The sequence below is a fragment of the Citrus clementina genome, unplaced genomic scaffold, assembly GCF_000493195.1.
Source record: "Citrus clementina cultivar Clemenules unplaced genomic scaffold, Citrus_clementina_v1.0 scaffold_2, whole genome shotgun sequence".
NCBI lineage: Eukaryota > Viridiplantae > Streptophyta > Magnoliopsida > Sapindales > Rutaceae > Citrus > Citrus x clementina.
The window spans coordinates 36310229-36329268 of NW_006262688.1; the positions used below are offsets into that span (position 1 = coordinate 36310229).

The 19040-nt window shown below is 34.8% G+C and overlaps 4 protein-coding genes across 6 annotated transcripts; 1 reads left to right on the forward strand and 3 right to left on the reverse strand.

Annotated features, from left to right (window-relative positions):
* Nucleotides 1-147: 147 nt before the first annotated feature.
* On the forward strand, nt 148-3292 carry LOC18051712 (glucan endo-1,3-beta-glucosidase 5). Its single transcript, XM_006449924.2, has 2 exons — nt 148-900; nt 1896-3292. The coding sequence occupies exons 1-2, from the start codon at nt 440-442 to the stop codon at nt 2986-2988; spliced, it is 1554 nt and encodes a 517-aa protein (XP_006449987.1). The 5' UTR covers nt 148-439; the 3' UTR covers nt 2989-3292.
* Nucleotides 3293-5627: 2335 nt separating this feature from the next.
* Nucleotides 5628-6625, reverse strand: LOC112101128 (E3 ubiquitin-protein ligase RGLG5-like). Its single transcript, XM_024191482.1, has 2 exons — nt 6427-6625; nt 5628-6353 (listed from the first exon to the last, which is right to left on the reverse strand). The coding sequence occupies exons 1-2, from the start codon at nt 6432-6434 to the stop codon at nt 5972-5974; spliced, it is 390 nt and encodes a 129-aa protein (XP_024047250.1). The 5' UTR covers nt 6435-6625; the 3' UTR covers nt 5628-5971.
* Nucleotides 6626-9319: 2694 nt separating this feature from the next.
* On the reverse strand, nt 9320-10801 carry LOC18051713 (uncharacterized protein At4g26485). Its single transcript, XM_006449925.2, has 2 exons — nt 10206-10801; nt 9320-9913 (listed from the first exon to the last, which is right to left on the reverse strand). The coding sequence occupies exons 1-2, from the start codon at nt 10622-10624 to the stop codon at nt 9622-9624; spliced, it is 711 nt and encodes a 236-aa protein (XP_006449988.1). The 5' UTR covers nt 10625-10801; the 3' UTR covers nt 9320-9621.
* Nucleotides 10802-12427: 1626 nt separating this feature from the next.
* On the reverse strand, nt 12428-15675 carry LOC18051714 (DNA-directed RNA polymerases IV and V subunit 4). Of its 3 annotated transcripts, XR_002907306.1 has the most exons (10): nt 15408-15675; nt 14812-14883; nt 14618-14686; nt 14441-14539; nt 13969-14080; nt 13816-13893; nt 13662-13695; nt 13520-13588; nt 12723-13048; nt 12428-12553 (listed from the first exon to the last, which is right to left on the reverse strand). XR_002907306.1 is itself a non-coding variant. In XM_006449928.2 (9 exons), exons 1-9 carry the CDS (start codon nt 15478-15480, stop codon nt 12941-12943), a joined length of 678 nt encoding a protein of 225 aa, XP_006449991.1. In that variant the 5' UTR covers nt 15481-15675; the 3' UTR covers nt 12428-12940. The 3 variants fall into 3 exon arrangements, 2 of the variants coding, with proteins under 2 accessions (XP_006449991.1, XP_006449990.1); XM_006449928.2 differs by having other exon boundaries at nt 12428-13012; XM_006449927.2 differs by having other exon boundaries at nt 12428-13048.
* Between the last annotated feature and the right edge of the window lie 3365 nt (nt 15676-19040).

Below are 19040 nucleotides of genomic sequence, written 5' to 3' on the forward strand. Positions count from 1 at the left end.
TGTATCGATTTCATTGGTCTGATGATTCATCAATAAAGAAAATACGATCAATAATGAAGTGAACTGGAAAGTGATAAGGCCAAGATTTTGAAAAATGAAAGAACTCCCACTGAGGGAGGGAGGCACACTGCAATGTAAATGAAAATGAGCCATTTAACCCGGTACCTGGAGCTGCAGCGAAGAGGGTACTTCAGTCATTGCAAATAGGATTAAATCATGAAAATATCAATTAACAATGCCATTGCTATTTGGTAGCAAAACCTCCACTTTACTCTTTTAGCGGTTATTACACCGTTCCTTACTTTTTATTATTTTGTTTTTTTTTTAATTAAATCGGCCACATTATTCCAATTTGTGATGCCGATTGGCATGAAATGAAAGATACAACTCTCTCTCTCTCTCTCTCTATCTCTCATTATCACTGGAAGTGCTCTAATGAATGAATAAAGTAGCAAGCAATTGCAGCGCGGAGTCGCCATTCTTGTTCTTTGATTTTGAGCGAGAAAAAATGCCACAAGCAAATAGGAGAAATAGGAGGATTAGTAGTACTAGTACTAGTGCAAGTGCAACTTCAATTATTGTGATTACAACAACGTTACTGCTATCATTCTCACTTCCAATGACAGAATCAGCAATAGGAGTGAACTGGGGATCAGTCTCCTCCCACAAGTTGAAGCCATCCACAGTGGTGGATCTATTGAAAGATAGCAAGATACAGAAAGTGAAGCTTTTTGATGCGGACCCAGATGCATTAGTTGCTTTAATGAGGAGTGGGATTCAGGTGATGGTTGGTATCCCAAATGAGATGTTGGCTACACTCTCTTCTTCCACTGCTGCTTCTGATTTGTGGGTTCGCCAGAATGTCTCCAGATACCTCGTTAAAGGTGGTGCTGATATTAGGTACAGCAGTATATTTAATATCTTTCCGCTCCTCCCTCCCTCCCTCCCTCCCTCTCCATCTTTCTTTTTTCTTTCTTTTTCGTTTTAGCTACAAAATAAAATTTAAAAAAAAAAAAGCTGATATATTTCTTGCAATGATTTGCTGCTTGGTGCTTACTTGCAGTTTTCTGGGGATTATCTACTAGTAAGGTTTCTATACTAAACATATCCAAGTTCTTTCTTGATAACCACAATCTGACTCACTTCAAAAAAGTTTTATCGAATGGTTTGGTGATTTTATCCCTATACTGTAGGTTAGACCAACAAGCATGAGTCCAATTTGTTATTTGTAACCCAAAAACAAAAAAAACAAAAAAACTGAAAGAAAGCTATGTGGGGAGAAATCCCACAAACGAATAGCTTGAGTTAGATGCTCTAAAAGTAAGGGAGAAAAAAAGAAAAGAAAAGGAGAGTGAGTCCAATTTGTTATTTCAACTTTACTGTATATGAAAACTTATTATCTTATTGCACCCATGTGCTTCGATTTTCAACAATTCATGACCTCTTTAAGCCAATTTGTTCTGAGCTTGTGCTGGTGTTTCTGTTGAAATGAGTTTGTGTTTGAAATAGAGAGAGGGCAATTTTAATTGAAAAGGTGGTAGTAGTTTTTTGGATGCATAATGTATCAATGTTTGCAGGACTTCTATCAAATTTCATGGGAGGTTAATGATACAAATAGACATCTGATCAGGTTTCTCATATTTTTCCTGATAGAATCTACTTCTAAAATCTTTTCGATCTAGGAGCAATATAGGTCTGAGTGCCTTAATAGCTGCCCCCTCCTCTTTTATTGTAAGAGCCCGTCAATAGGCAAAAGAAACTGGTACCTTTTTTGCAAAAATCAGATGCAAAAACTTAACAGTGCTGAGACTACTTCAAATAAGCTTGAAATTTCTGTATATATCAAGTAGTCAAGATTTCTAACATGCTGTTCTATTCTTATCATGCAACAACAGGTATATTGCTGTAGGAAATGAGCCATTTCTCACAAGTTATGCAGGGCAATTCCAGTCCTATGTTGTCCCTGCTCTCCTCAATCTACAACAGTCCTTGGCTAAAGCAAATCTTGCTGGTTATGTAAAGTTGGTTGTCCCTTGCAATGCTGATGCATACGAGTCTTCTCTTCCTTCTCAAGGGGCATTTCGTCCTGAATTAACACAAATTATGACTCAACTTGTTTCGTTCCTCAACTCAAATGGTTCCCCATTTATAGTCAATATCTACCCGTTTCTTAGCCTCTACGGGAACTCAGATTTTCCTGAAGACTATGCATTCTTTGAGGGTACTAGCCATCCTGTTACAGATGGACCAAACGTTTATTCCAATGCATTTGATGGAAATTTTGACACTTTAGTTGCAGCACTCAGCAAGCTTGGATATGGTCAGATGCCTATAGTCATTGGGGAGGTGGGTTGGCCAACGGATGGAGCCATCAGTGCTAACCTCACCGCAGCAAGGACTTTCAACCAGGGCCTGATTAATCACGTTCTGAGTAACAAAGGAACCCCTCTTAGGCCGGGTGCCCCTCCCATGGATATTTATCTTTTCAGTTTACTTGATGAAGGGGCCAAGAGCATACTTCCGGGAAACTTTGAGAGACATTGGGGCATTTTCTCCTTTGATGGGCAAGCTAAATATCCACTAAACCTTGGCTTGGGCAACAAGGTATTAAAGAATGCAAGGAACGTCCAGTATCTCCCATCACGATGGTGTGTGGCAAATCCATCTCAGGATCTGTCTGATGTGGCAAACCACATTAAGCTTGCTTGTAGTGTTGCAGATTGTACAACACTCAATTATGGGGGATCATGCAATGGAATTGGAGCGAAGGGGAACATCTCTTATGCATTCAACAGTTATTATCAGCTACAAATGCAGAATGAAAAAAGCTGTAATTTTGATGGGCTTGGTATGGTCACTTTCTTGGACCCATCGGTTGGTGAGTGTAGGTTTCCTGTTGGTGTGACCAATACTAACTCATCCGGTTTTAGAACACATAATAGATGGAGCGTGATTTGCTTTCTGCTTGTATGGTTCTTTATAATGTGATTGGATTTGGAGGTTTCTTGGTTTTTGATAGTCTCTCTTCTGAAGCTGCTGCTAATAAATGTAGGGTGAAAGAATACGATAGTTAGAAATATTCAAATTTGTTCAAGGTTATTGTAGCAATCATGTGATTGTACCATGTAATGCTATGTAACAAATAGTAAACCATTGTGTACTGAGGTTATTTAATCTTAATCTTTTATTTATCATGAGCCCTCCCGTGTATTTTTCAATGGATCTCTTGCTTATTGCATGTCCTTGGAGCTACAGTGAGTTTCAATTTTGTTTCTTGTGGCAGCTATTATTCAATTGTGTAATGACGATGGTTCATTGTAATTGATATTGTTTTAACATTCCAAGGATTAACATCCAAATATCACAAACAGATAATTTTTGCATTAGACAGCCATTATCCTGTTATTTCTTTTTCCCGATTTTCTGGAAAATATGTTGTTGTTACTGATAATTTTATTATCAGCGTCCAGCGATCTTTGTCCGCTGGAGGCAAAGGCAATGGTGATTTCACATGCCATTGATGCCTCATGTTGATGAGCACCATCCATCACCGCAACAGACCTGGCCGCAGCGGCTTTTGAGGTTTCCAGATAAACCAGCAGCAGCGACAACCTTCAATTGCGAAGATCATTATCAACTCACAAATGCAGTAAGTGGTTAGATGAGAAAGAAAAAGAGCAAGCAGAATGGTTTTACCTTGGGGGTATACAGTATGGTCAAATGCTCGACGTTGATCAGCTGCTGTGGCATTTGCACAAATGATGGTTGATGCTGCTGCCAGGAACCAAGTAAGAGCAATAACAAAAGTTGCCTCTCTCATCATTTCCTGCCTAGGGCTTGCTCAAGTTTTGAAGATTATTTAATAGAAGGCAAGAACGACAAGTTATTGGCTCTTACGTCCTACGTATTTATAGCAAGAACCAAACCTTACTTCTCCTTTTATGAAAATAATATAAGCACAAGGGATGGCCCTTGCAATACCTATTTGTCATCTCCGCATGCGATGGCTAAAGATTCTTTTTTTTTGAAAAGAAACTTCTATTAATTCAGAGGAGATAATAGATACATGATTTGTAGAGGGTATGAACCCTTCCATACAACAGTTTCACATTTCTCTAATGCTAATTTAGCTAGAGAATGGGCAATGGCATTGCAAGATCTATGTATATACACACAACTAACATGATCGAAGCTTTCTTTCAATTTTTGAATTTCCAACACTACCCAATAGACCTCGGATCTGCTGCCCTGTCTGTTGTTTACTAAATTAACTACTTCTTGCGAATCTGACTCCAAAATTACCTCTTTCACCTGCGCATCTCTTGCCACCTGCAAGCCCCATTCCATAGCTTCTGCCTCAGCATAAGCTACACTGCCATGGAATTTTGAAACTTTGATCGCAGCTGCTGTCACTTGCCCCGTTTCATCTCTAATCACAGCCCCCAACCCAGCAAGATTCTTTTCTGAGTTGATAGCTAAAGATTCTATTGTCTCTTTCTCTTGGCATCAACTGTATACTAAACGGTAACGAAGCCAATTGCAGCTGCCAATCTTGACTTTCTCTTAACTGACTTTTGGTACATCTATCTATGAGTATGAATAAAGATATTATTTTTTATTGGTCAAGTTGGGTCATATGCAATTAGTACACATTGCATCGGCATGGTACAAACATTTTGTTTTAATTAATTTTTTTCTTCAAAACCTTACGAAACTCTTGAGAGGATCAGAAACAGACGATTCCGTGCACTAAATAGTTTCGAGCCCATTATCGGGTACAGATGATTCGAAGTGTAAATGGTCGATTCCTGCTTGAAGAATTGAGCCAACAGAAAGTAGAATCATTCCATTGCCTCAACAACCTGTGGCTTTCCCTTAATAGTCCAGTCAATTTTTTTTTTTAAAAAAATTCAATCTAGTAACTTTTGCCTTTGCCCTCTCAATATAGTCCTTCCATAGTAGGAAAAATGAGTTGGACAATAAATTTCATTATGATGCATGTATCTGTCTTGGACCCGCTACTATTAGCTTGTGCATCGAAACAAAATGGTATCCTCATTAACTTTTCAGTTTGCAAATTAAACATTGACACTAAAAATCAAGAGCGGTTAGAAGCATGTAGTTCTTTAATGTTCACCAAAAAGGAGAGGGAAAAAAAAAACTTCGGGGAAAGACTGTACAGAGATATCCACCTATGTTGTAAAATAGCAAATGTGACTGTAGAGGAGCAAAACAACTTCTCAACCCTATGCATTATTTACACAGCCCTGTCCTTGTGGTTACATAGGTTTGCCAAATTGGACAAAAGCTCAAATCTCAGTCCACAATCATAGCATGTCTGCAAAGGAGGTTGCTATACACATTACAAAATAGAGAACAGTAATTAAGAATTGAAAAAAAAAAATGAATATTGTTTCGGATTACCTGATGTCAACATCTGAATGCAAGATCTTTCTTATTCCAGAGGCACAGAGAACGACTCTGTAAAGCATGTTGGAACCATCAATTGTGAACAGATATAGTGTTCAAACAAGTTGCTTATCAGTCTCAAAACTGAATGCATTTACAAAAATGATGTGCATATTTACATCTCAAAATCATAGATGTACCCTGATTTGCGAAGAATGTTGAGTAGAAGAGGGAGAAGGAGCATTATGATATCCAATTCTCTGTTCACTGTGACTTGACTGCATGTACACTGGATAGGAATTCAATGAGTTGTTTCCATAAGGAGGAGGAAGAGGATACCTCCCAGTCTTTTGCTCCAAGAGCTGCATATGATAATGGAACAGCTATTAAACAGATAGTTCAATCACCAAGCAACGATTCAGATGCATGCAGTGAAATTAACCCAGAAGTTGGAGGTCTATTGTTGCTATGTACTGTGACGGTATTTCCATTATTGCAGCCAGAGCAAACTCCGTCTCCTTCTTAGGCATATGGATGTGTTTTGACATTATTTATGTAAAATTCACGAACTACAATGAAAGAACAAGGAGAATGTGAAAACCAGCTCCAAATATTGTACAAGTTCCTCAGTTTTGTTTCCAACCAGGGAATTATCAAAAGCCTGAGAAGGAATGTTGTTGTCATAATTGTGCATCACGTCCCACGGTTCATCACCTACACCAACCAAAACTATTGACAAAGGATATTCAATGGAAAAGATTGATAGGTCCTTAGAATGCGATATCGATAAATCACCTGATGCATAAAAAACGAGAAGAGTTCTAAATGATGATAACCTTGCTTTCGCAATGGCATTAATTGTATTTTGCTCTTGAGGACTCAACTGACCATAACCTGTTTCTACACTTCTAGTGACCTTTTGAGTATGAATTTCTGTTAGCATCCTGGTGAATGTAATAAAAGTTTTTCATATTTTCAAAGCAATGAGAATTATGGGTCTGAAATAAGGAAACTAACGTGTCCATCAGCAATGATCATAAGAACATGTTATTGACCACCGCTATTGTCCACAATTCTACTAGCAGTTTCAATAATTGGAGCAAATGACGTTGGTCCTGTCATAATCAAACACAACCAGGGGTTAGTTCCAATAGTTCTATAATGAATGCGAATGAAACCGAAGTTGGAAAGCTCATTTAAATGAACCAGCTAAATTAATGTGTGGAACTATTTCTCTGTAATGCCTGACAACTTCCTCAACCATTACGTGGCCTATCATCTGGATAGAAGCTAAAAGCATCTCAATCATGAGTAGCGAGATAAGAAAATGGATTCTCTTTCATCTAACTTGTCGGCAGACTTAAAATATGCTACAGAGTATGAGGTTATCCTCATCAAAAGCTGAAAGTATTTTGCCAATGGTAGTGATCACCTGTTCATGTGGATTTAAAGAATCCCCAAGGTGATGCAGGCTCCCATGCTTGAAAGACCTGGCATCCGCCCACTGATTGCCTTTAGCGAAGGCAAGCCCTATAAAGAGATTGGAAGACTCCAGACCAGCATGGCTGAGAGCTTGTGTCACTTACTTATGCAGTAATCAAATGTATATTCAGGTTAGAGACTCGACAGGATAATATAGAAACAGCCGCTAGTGCTGACAGTGGCAAATATATATCAAAATGCAAAAATGTAAAATGTTCTTAAACAATACAGTGGCATAATACCTAGTCTAAATGGTAATCATCACAGATTTTTTAATACTTTAACTTGAGCCACTGTCATCTCTCATAATCCTCGTAATTTGTGGAGGAAGAGTGTGGTGAAGAGCCAGAATAGATGGAAAATAGTCATATAAATTATTTTAGTGGGTGACTGTGATGTCTAGACTCTTTGCCTCCCATATTAAGGTCTCAATTGTCTGTAAATGCTTTATAAACTTGATAGCTTTCAAATCACAATTTTTGGCAGAACTACACAGTGCCAATCACAATTTTCTCAGTTTTCTTCTAAAGGAAGGATGTTAAAGAATCACAAGAAAAACAGTTTCGAAACAAGTATACAATAGGAAAAGGCCCATAGTCTGATTTTGAACTAACAAACATTCATTATTAATTGTTTTGGAACACCCTCAAACTCAGGAGTTAGGGATCAAATTGCTTCTTGACAAGCTAAGAAAATGGAAAAATGAAAGCAATTCATTTAAATTTAAAACTTGTGAAAAAGCCATGAATTTAGCAGCCTTGGCTTGGCTGAAACTTTTGACACCTAAAATTCATCTGAATCCACCACATATAGAAAAGAAAGCACACCAACAATGTAGAAACCAAAAATACATGTCAATGGATACTGATTAATACTCATAATAGAATATTTATAAGATAAACTCCAAAACAAGAATAATATTGTATAAGTGAGTATAAACCAAACCACTCTAAAGCTAATAAATCAATTAAACAAAACCAAATGAAAAAACAAAATCAACATTCTGGGAATCAACTAGAAATACAAACCAAAGTTGCTGTATAGCAATCAAAGTTTCAAAGAAAACCTAAAAAGAGACATTAAGTCTGAGTCACAGTAATGATTAGTAGACCATGTTACTGTTCTATGTAAACAAATGGGTTCTAACCAACACCAAAGTTGATAAAATCAACTCCAGGAACCCAATTTTAGAAAGAAACAGGAACATACGCAGCCTTTACTTTTAATTATCATTACATCAGCGAAGCTTTCATTGAAACTCGGCTGAAAATAACATGCAGTTTCTGATAAAACTGTGTAGCTACTCAAATAGACATTTGGAACATACTGAGAAATTTTCTAAGTATAAGTAATGTGCACAAAACTGAGCAGAAATTCCCTTTAAGATGATTTCTGCTGGACAGATAAGATGATGAATTTTTAATTTGTAACCATTCGCTTCATGTATTGAAATAGAATAATTTAAAACAAGAACTGAGTCTAGTGGAACTTAGTGTATCAGACTGTGCACCAGACAACTCAAATTCAGCCCTTCAAACAAACAAAAAAAAATAAAAATGTTTGAGAAGGAAACAGTCAGTTTGACCGTAAATAATTTCAAGACATGAAACTGGGTTGAGGAATTAACATACAAATGTAATAAGAACGAAAAGTAGCAATGATGAGAGGAACGAGCTTTTATTTAAAAAGAATAATTAATATTATCAAGCGAGGTCAGTCTCCGAATTTATCTTAAATTAGGATTTGGTGGTATCAATAAACAATAAACAGATAAAAATACAAGTAATTTGCGCGGAAGACGCAACTGTTTTTATATTTGAGCAGAGGCTTGAGACTTGAGAGAGTGTATATGGAAACTTTTTGGACCTTTCTATCCCAATAAAACAATAAATAAAAAACTATATCTCACATGACAGAATAACATTGGATGTTCTTGCCACATCCAGCTTCTAGTGACAGAAATGGACGACAATCAATTTGCGTGGGAAACAATATGTAATAATGATGGTTAAAGTTAAACAGTAAAAAACTAAGATCATGATCATTTGGTATTTTATAATTTGTTAATAATATTCTTCTTTAAAATGGGTAAACTTGAACACACTTATGTGGTCTATCAACTGGAGCGAATGGGTATGATATGGAGGAAAAATAGTTCTACATATACTTCAACCAAAAGATTAATATACTTTGATCACAAGATCTAATCCTTCCTGCTTCAAGTATTCACGTGGCATCGTCATGCAGTTGTATTCGTGGGCTTGGATATGTCAATATAACTAGCATGTCCCCTGGATGAAGCTCAATTGGCCGTGAATGTTCTTAATGCTCATGGTTATCCGAATCCGAGTAATAACAGGGAGTAAAGTTTGGTGTTTTGTGGGTGAAGTTCCATTCAAACATGGAAAAAAAAAAAGAGGAGAGAGAGGATAATAAAAGAGACAAATATAGCCAAAAAGCCATCCACGTTCCATGATCATGCCAAGTACAACAATTATGGTCTGTTGGTAGGGACTCAACATTACTACATATGTATGATAATAGTTTATGATTGCTCAAATTCTTTTACACAGAAAAAAAGGGGGAAAAAAAAGGAGCCAACACATGATTGTAGGAAAGCGTAATCATTAACAGACAATTGCAAGCACCAAAAAACAGCAAGAGTATCAATGACAATTCTGCCTTTTTGATGTTGCAAACATAAACTTACATTATATATATGATTGATAATCACTTGCCATTCTGAGGAAACAGCCTGAACTTGTAAGTGCTGCTGTCTCCAATATGAAAGGGGGCATCAGATAGATAGCCTTGGGCTCTTTTGTTGTCATAACCCGGATAGTCTAGTTTGCAGAAGGGCACAACCTCTTGCAAAGTTAGGCCAATCTTCTCTGCTTTCTTCACTAATTCCCATTTGTTGTAAGGATCACCTTCCTTGTGTGTCACGTGAATCTCTCCATTCTCCTCCTTCAGCAGAAGTTTAGCATTCCTCAAAAATCCCTTTACCAGTTCCTTGTTCAACCTGTTTTAGTCCCATCAAATTCACATCAGTTCATGTTTCTGCAGAAATTATAAGATGCACAATCCACGGATACACATCATCGAAAACAATAAGCAAAATCTTGGTTATCCAACTCATCATCATGATTATTTCAGATGTTTGCTCGGCAAAATGCATGTTCTTTTTATAATTTACTTATTTATTCCACTTTTCATTCACAGGTTTAATATGACATATGATGAGTGAACGAACTAACTCTACAGGTTGCAACTTCTACGAATATAGCTTAAGAACAACAATAACGCAACATAACTGGATCTGGCAATAACTATTCTCACGGAAGATGAAACCAACATGGGGAAAGTTGTAGATGACGCGATCAAACTTGTGTGTCCTGAGGAAGAAATGTTGACTCATCTGCATAGCATCCACTCCATAAAACACCAGGCAACCTCTCTCCTCCAGTTCTCTCACATTATCAACTGCATTACTGTACTTGTTTGCTATCGTCTCCTGAGTGTCAAGACAAGTGGCAACCATGTTGTGGGCAAATCCGAACTCTCTCGCTAAACAAAGAGAGAATGAAAAGTCCCCTTCTCCAACTAACAATATTCTCTGCTTTGATGAGTAGTGATTGCTCCATTTTTCTGTTTCTGTCTCCATTTCTTCTTCTTCTTCGTCACTGTCATCTGATTCTCTTCTTTCCTCCTTTTCCTCTTCTTCTTCGCCCATCGAGATCACTCACCCAAACGACCTCCCCTGCGTCTCTTTGGAATTGGATGCTCTTCTTTCTTTAAAGTAACCTTCACCTTTTTTTTTCCCTGATAAACAAAAAGAAAAGTGCATACCTTTGGAAGCCAAAGAGCCAACGCCCCTTTTTTCCTGTTTATTTATTTTATTTTATTTTATAATCAAACGCGGCAGCCAACGCTCCTTTTCATGGGCTTTTAAGGATCGAGAAGGGGTTTTTAATGATCCATGTAATGTATATTTTAAATGATAGTGAATGGGTGTATTTAATTTTTTTATTAATTATTAATTATTTATGTGTATTTTTATTTAAAAGGAGATTAGATCATTAGAGTATTCTAATCCAGTGATATGTAGCACTTCACCAATAAATATCATCCGATCGGATTAAACCATTAAGAGAAAAAAAAAAATTTGTGGTATTAGTGACACATCATTAATTTCTTTAAAATTTTCTCTTGATATACCCATAAAATAAATTCTACAATTACATATTAATTTGAGAATAGTGCTATTAACACCCCTTCATTATTCTTACAACATCTCTTTACTATTGTAATTACATATCTATCATTTTTCTCTATCAATGGAAATCGGTATTGGTTTAGTACAATATATTCCTAGGATTGGCAAAAAAACTCGGGTCGGCCGAGCCCAAGGGCATGAAATACGGTCCGCATGAGTTGAGGTTGGATATACACAAACAAAAAATACAAAACCCGCACAGAATGAATCTGAATAAGGGTCTAGATTTTTTAATTTATAAATAAAATTAAATTTAAATAAAAAAACTCAAAATATTAAATTAATATGTTTTTTATATTAGTATTGGTAATTTACTATGTTATGTTACTAATATTATGTATTGAATTATTATTTTATTATGTATTTGATAATTATCTTTAATTAAAAAATTTTATTTTATTAAAAAATTATTTTATATTTAATAAAAAGGCCAAAGGCTGGCCCATCGATCTAAACCTGGACAGGCTTTTGACGGACTTGATTGTCAATATGGGCCTGGGACTGGGCTTGGATGGAAAAGCACGCCAATCCCAGAATTTGCTACTGCTATCCGCGCTGATAAAATGGGGAATTATATGGTGGCTGAGCCTAAAAACATGGTTATCTGACTTCGGAAGTTGGCTGTTACAGACTTCTCCATTGATGAGAAGACACCCAACAGTTGAAGCAAACTCGTGTTAAATTTCTTTGCCTTCATTTATAAGTAGTCCGAAAGAGTTGAAAGCAATTCCTTATGCGAAACTGCCAGTTAATAAATTCTTTAATACACCCACATATTATATTGTTTATTTCTCTGTAAATTCTTTGAATCCATCATTAACCAAGTCATTTTCGTTTCTTTTTCCTATTTGTGACTCTCCATCCATCCAATATTGAGTTGAAACACTATTTCTTTATTTTTCTTACAAATTCAATACTTCCGTACTTTATTAGGGAAAAAAAGATTAATTATTCCTATACTCATAGAATACTCTTAAACTATAAGATTTATACCCCGAGTTCAATTTGTTTTATGATTGAAAAAAAAATGAAAAATAAAAAAAATAAACAAAACAGTAAATGAAATTAACATAAGAATTTGTACAACAATCTGCCTTCGCTTCGAGCGACATGTGCATGATATTAGCTCTGCACCTAAAAATTTATGGCCATTGTAAGAACATAAAGGGTAACTCAAAATTGCAACTGAATCATACCTCCCAAGTACATGATAGTATTTCTAATTTTAGAAAAACAAGTTTTAAGCAGGCAAACCCAACATATTTTTGTGTACTAAGCACATATACACAGACATGAATGTTTTTATTATCTTCTTGAAACTACTTACATCTGAGCAAACACATTTATTGTGTAAATCATCATAGACATCCAGGGTACTTTCTACTGCTGCAATTAGAGATGTGATCAGAAAACATTCTTATCATGTATCACAATCATACTATTATACTGATTACTGAACAATCCAACTTCTTTCAACAGCAATAGACATTAATAAGCAGGTCCCTTGATTAACAAAATTTCATAATCCATGAAAGCTATTGATGACATCACTAACCTAGAATGGAAAGGTAAACCAGTACTAAGCATCAACACATTTGATTTTGAACAGTGACCCATCCACTTGGCCAAAGCTCTTTCTGGAAGAGAAAAATATGTCCTTCTCATCTTCCAGGTCCCAAATAAAAGGGTATCCTGCATCAATAAAAGGTATGGTCTTCCCAAACTCAATCAGCGTGTTGAAACATATTGCCCAAAATGTCTCCTTCTTACTCTTCATGTTGACTTAAATTTAGCTAGCTGAATTAATACTTCTTTGAGGAGGTCATTAAGCCTGCTTCTCTTAGCCTGGAAAAGTTCACATATTCTTTCATCTACCATCCTCTAGAGTAAATTAAGAAAACAATTGCCAAAAAAAAAAACAATAATCAAACCAAAAATAAAAATTCTGTGGATTTTGAGATAAAATTTCAAACTCTAAACAGTTCAACAGAGAAACTTACTGGCACAATAGCAGAATATGCAGCTAAAATGAAAATTATAACCATGCCAAAGTTGACAGAAGCTAAAAATCCTTATTATATCTGCCCATGAATAGAAAGGGTTTGGGTGATGACATGAATTTTAACCTTCAAGAAATGATAATGTTTACTTTCCTTATATTTCGGACAAAAACAGGCTTTCACAAGGGCAAAATGACATGATACCTTTGAATACTAGTCAAAACAGAGGCACAGTCATCAGTCTTTTCTAGAACAATCAATTCTTTTCTTAGTTTCTTAAGACAAACACCAGGTGTAGTAGACAATGAAATAATTCACATCTCTATCTGAGACAATCTCAGACAAGCCATACCTTTAACGATGGGACAATAGCATATGCTTCTTCAACAGTTTCTGGACATATGTTGGCAATCACACAAATCTGCAGCCAAATATTAGAAATCAAGAGAGCTGCATAACTTATAGAATTGAGTGACTCAAGTTGAGATTTATACCTCACCATCAGTGACACCATGTTCAGAGAGAGATCTGATGATAGAGTCAATAGTCCAACAAAGATAAACCACCAAAATAACGGTGATATAATGCATAAGCAAGAGACAAGTATTAACCTAAGGGTGCTAGAGACAAAATGAAATTAAAGGATACTGGAAAAGTCCTTTGACAGCCTGAGGATTTGTAAAATGGCTATGTGTTTTGGCATACAGTAGTCCCTTGTCAAATGACCTGAAAACAGGAAATATATCATATCACTTAAAGAAACTCCTACTTGATAATAGAAGTTCTTGGTGTGCTACTTACACAGGAATTTTAATGGTTGGATCTGCCGACAATAAAGCCATTTGCTCCTGGATTCCCTCTAAAATATGTGCAGCCTCACAGTCCATCAAGCATTTGGCATTTTTTGGAAGCTCTGCAATATCATCGATTATGATGTCAACACAAAATTGAGCTAAGGACATATCCAAGCATAACAGAATGCTTTATATATTAATGCCTAAGAAATATAAACCACACGGTCTATATAGCAGGACAATAACTGGCCAACTCAAGATAACTAAGAGAAATATTAAGACATAATTTCTGCCTCACATCAATTACCAAAAATACCTTATATGTATAAATATGTGTGTAAGTGTGAGTGCATGTATGCTAAGTGATTCCTGGATACAATTTGATTGTCATAGATAGTTGTGTGGATTTAAGTTTTTTTTTTTTTCTTCTGATCTTCCACAAACTTCCAAGTTATTTGCTATCAAAAGAGAAGACATACCCTGCTCAACTCTGAGCTCAAGTGGAAGAGCTTCCTTCACTACAGAAACCTTTGCACCATTAGCAACCTTGTCTCCTTTTCCGCCTTTGGTCAAACCACCTTCAGAAAGATTTTACTAGTTCACAGCGTGTAATAGCCAAACTAAAAGCAAAGAATCTAAAATCAAATCATTAATACCTTTACCACAGGTGGTTTCAAACTTTCCATCGGATTTTGAAGAAAAAGTAAATTTTCCTTCAGATAAACCTATAACAGAATAAGTTAGCAGCATTTGAAAAAGCGGGGAGAGGGATTGATAATATAATAGTAATAAGCTTGAATGAAAATAAAAAAGAAAAAGAAAAAGAAAAGGTTGATGAAAAGAAAGTGACCTTCAGTATTGAACTGAACTTTCCTTCCCCTCTTTGACTTTGCTGAGTTATCATCCTTTCCGCCAAGTGATGCTACCAAGAAATGAAAAAGATGCATGAGTATGGATGGGCATGGCAGAGCGCAACTGCCAAGAGACTTCCATTGCATGCAGATTGTAGCAGCAAATAGTGGTGATTGGACTTGGACAAGGAAGGGAAGCTCTTGACCAATAAGATGACTAATCGCCTAAAAACCCTTATTAAAAAAAAAAAAAAAAACTAGATGTACATGTGGGTTGCAATGGCATAAATTAAGCTTAATTAAGCCCTGGTAGTACTGCAAATTGGAATTGGATGGAATAAAAAAGGGCAAGGTCTGGCTCTGGCATATCCATTATCCGTTATCCAATTCTATATCAGAAACTGCAGTATCTTTAAGGGAGGGTCAGGACTTTAAATAATTAATGGCTCAAACATCAACTGGTACCATACGCCATACGCTTGGCATTAGTTTCACAAAGTCACAAAGCCTACCATTAGGCTTATATTGTTACTTATATATGCATCCATCATAATATGAAAGTGTGAAAGAGAAAGCAAAGTATGAAGCTGCTTACTAGGGATAGATTTCAGAGAAGTTTTGCCGCCGCCACCGACGCCGCCTCCTTTGCCTCCTCCTCCCTTCTCCATTAGTTACTAGCTTATAGTACTAGTCTAGAGATTGGTTTGGTGGTACTACCGGTAAAATTTATTAAGAAGATAAACAAAGATTGAAAAAAAAAACAAAAAGAAAATTCTTTTTCCTTGGAAAGTGGAATGGGTAATTTTGGATTCGTTTCTAAGGGCTTGCCCTTTGCAACACTTGGAGAAACTGAGAGTAAATTGATATGACTGTTAATTAACCCCTTGGTATTGAGGGTAGTTAAGTAATTGTAACAATATATAATTTTTGTTTAAATCTTCAGAAAGCTCGCGACTGACCGGGCACGTCACTGTATATATCTAAAATAGGTAGATTAGCTTTTGAAAATAGAACAGTGGTGTATTTACTTGAAAGTTTTGAGAATGAAAATAAATGAATGCGAATGAAATATATATTTTTTTGGTAGAATATAATTTGAAAATAAGAATAAAATGAGTTTCACAATTTAAAATAAGAAATGAGAATCTAATTCCTATGGAGGGGGTTAGGAATATGGATTCTCATTTCCTGAATTGATTTTATATTTCTTTAATTTTTTCATATTTTTTGAATTGGGTAATTTTTAAAAACCTCTCCTGAGGTTTGGGTTTGTTACAAGTAGATAACGAGAATCTGTTTATTTGTAAAAAATCCCCTACCGTCAGTTAATTTTAACATTGACCGTTAGTTGATTGTGCAAAGATAATATTACCCTTAACAACAGTTTGTAGATGAAAATAACTAAAAAAAAAAATTAAAATTATTGGCTATTTTACCCTTTTTAAATTATTGATATTTTCTTAAAGTTCATACAAGAAAGATAAAATTAAAAACTTAAAAAATCCTCTTTAAATTATTGATATTTCCTTAAAGTTCCTACAAGAAAGATAAAATTAAAAACTTGAAAATGAAATAGTCATAATCTTTACCTATGATATTATAAATCTTTGGAATTGACAAGGATAAAATTGTCAAAAAATAGGGTTTGTGCTTTTCGTGCCAACAATTTTAGTTTTTTTTTAGTTATGTCAGTCTACAAACTGTTGTTAAGGGCAATATTATCTTTGCACAGTCAACTAACGGTCAATGTTAAAATTAACTGACGGTAGGGGGTTTTTTACAAATAAACGGATTCTCGCCATTTACTTGCAACAAGCCCAAACCTCAGGGGAAGTTTCTAAAAATTACCCTTTTTGAATTACTCTCGTTCAAATCACAATTAATTTTATTATTTTAAATGTCATTATTATTATTATTAAATTTTATTAACTTTATTATTTTAGTTATTATTAATTATTGTTATTATTATTTTTATTAATATTATCATTATTAACATTTATTAGTAATTTTATTTTTTAATTAATATCATTTTTATAATAATATTTATACATGTATCTAGTTAATGAAAATTACATTATTTAATACTATAGGTATTTTAGTAAATTAATTCACATTCATATTTATTTTGTCAAGTAAACACATTAATGTCATTCCAGCATATTTTCATTCCTCTTTATTTTTACCAAGTAAATATTGGAATCTCATTCCTATTCCTCATTCTCATTACAATCATTTCCAACTCATTCTCATTCTACTTCATTCTTATTACATGAAGTAAACACACCATAAAAATTTAACTTTTCGGAGAAAAAAAAAAAGAGAAAAACCTTAATTTTTGTCCTCTACTATCACTACTCTCAGTCCATAGCTACCACAACGTCTACCAATCATAACTCCTAAACACCACCTCACAAGTACAAACCCTAGGCACTATCGTTGTTGTTAGTTTTCAAAACTCTTGCTGCCGTCGCTACCAACCCCGGCACTCAGAACCGCGTCGAGCCGCAAATACAATCGCGTCTATCACACCAATTGCCACCACGATGGAAGGCAAAAATAAATAAATTTGTGCCGACTCGCCAGCTTCCTTGTTTGCTGTTTAATTATCTATAGTTTTCCTTTTTCCTTTTTGTGTTTATTTTACTGCTACTACTGATGTTGGTGTTAGATTCAGTGTTGTTGATGTTGGTGTTAGTTTCTTTGCCAATCACCAAAATCATAACTCACAAAATGATACGTGATTCCTGCCAAGGAGCTTGATACGACGCTGAGTTGGATTCCCACCTCCGTTGAGTTACTTTACTTTGATTTATGAGAAAATTAAGGAAAATGAAAGAAAGTAATGATTTCTTGACATTTGATAATTTGGACTTTGTTGTTCAAAGGTTTTCTCATTTTGGGTAGTTTAAACAATTTTTTTTTCAAATCTTCGTAACATGCAAAAGCGAAAAATGTTGTGAAATCTTGTATCTGTTGTAGGGGTATTTTGGTACTTTCAAAGTCAGCTACAGTCACACACATCCAAGGGGTGAAATTAGGGATGGCAAACAGCGGGTCTGGGCTGACCGGGCTTTTTCAAGCCCATGTCCAAGCCCTGTGTCAGCTAAGTGTACGAGTCTGGGTCGGGCTCGAGCCGGGCTTGGGCTTTATTTATTTATTTTAAAATTTTTTAAATTATTGAAATTTGAAATAAATTAATAATCAATAGTTATTACAATCATAGATAAATAAAAGAAAATGAATATTTTAAATTAAAATAATAAATAAAGCAAATAAAAACTCATAACTTTAATTTTCTTTAATACTGGATTTTCTAATTCAAACGCTCTCTTAATTAATTGACACAAAAGACAGAATTTAGTATCTTAATTTTAGTTTTTTTGAATCATAATTGATTTATAAGTTAAGAATTTAAGTTTTCTTTTTTATTTTTAAATTGCTTTTCAATTTTAATTATATTATTCTAATTTTAAAATTATTTTTTAAAAAAGTAGTGAGCTTGGACTTTGTCCGGGCTTTTTTTTTTCTTGGACCCTTGTCCTAAGCCCACGGGCTTGGGCCGGCCCGGGCTTTTTTGCCACCCCTGGTTGAAATGTTAATAAATCGATAGTTTCTCTCCAAGTGTAGCAAGACCAACTCTCAAGTAAAGTATCCTAAAATTACCTAAAGTGGAAATGAGGATTTTGTTTTGTGTTTGGGTGGGTTATTTACATTCTAAAAATTATTTTAAACACTATTATTTTGTATACACAAATATAAATTTCAAAAGATTAAGCTTTTATTTTATAAACTCTTAAATTTTCAAAGAATTTTTTTTTTACTTTATGCATTCTTTTAAATTCCCAAAAAAATCTTACTTAAATTATTTAAACTGACTTATTTTATTTACTTAAAACACTAATTAAACTTTTTAACACCCAAATATAAGAATTGAAAACACACTAACAACAATATAATCAAGTCAAATTATAAACAAATTATTTAACACAAATTTAGTCATTAATTTTTTGTTTATTTATGTTCGATATTAGATCTTGCACATAAAATAGCTTGCAATGAGAATGCCATAATAAATTGTATGTATAAATATTAGAAGAAAAAAAGAGAAAAAAAGGAGGACGAGGAGGAGAAGACCACAAATAAGGAAAACGAAAAGGGTCAAAAGCCACAAAAAAAAGGTTGTTTAAAGTGATTTTGTTTTATTTAATTTTTGAAAAAAAGTATTACA

Bases quoted from the DNA above. Each gene is read 5' to 3' on its own strand.
- LOC18051712 (XM_006449924.2), top strand. From the start codon at position 440: ATGAATAAAGTAGCAAGCAATTGCAGCGCGGAGTCGCCATTCTTGTTC. The intron at 901-1,895 runs GTACAGCAGTAT...ATGCAACAACAG, and splicing joins AAAGGTGGTGCTGATATTAG to GTATATTGCTGTAGGAAATG.
- LOC18051713 (XM_006449925.2), bottom strand. From the start codon at position 10,624: ATGGGCGAAGAAGAAGAGGAAAAGGAGGAAAGAAGAGAATCAGATGAC. The intron at 9,914-10,205 runs GTTATGTTGCGT...GGACTAAAACAG, and splicing joins AATAGTTATTGCCAGATCCA to GTTGAACAAGGAACTGGTAA.
- LOC18051714 (XM_006449927.2), bottom strand. From the start codon at position 15,480: ATGGAGAAGGGAGGAGGAGGCAAAGGAGGCGGCGTCGGTGGCGGCGGC. The intron at 14,884-15,407 runs GTAAGCAGCTTC...ATTTCTTGGTAG, and splicing joins TTCTCTGAAATCTATCCCTA to CATCACTTGGCGGAAAGGAT. The intron at 13,894-13,968 runs GTAAGTAGCACA...TCCTGTTTTCAG, and splicing joins CCAACCATTAAAATTCCTGT to GTCATTTGACAAGGGACTAC.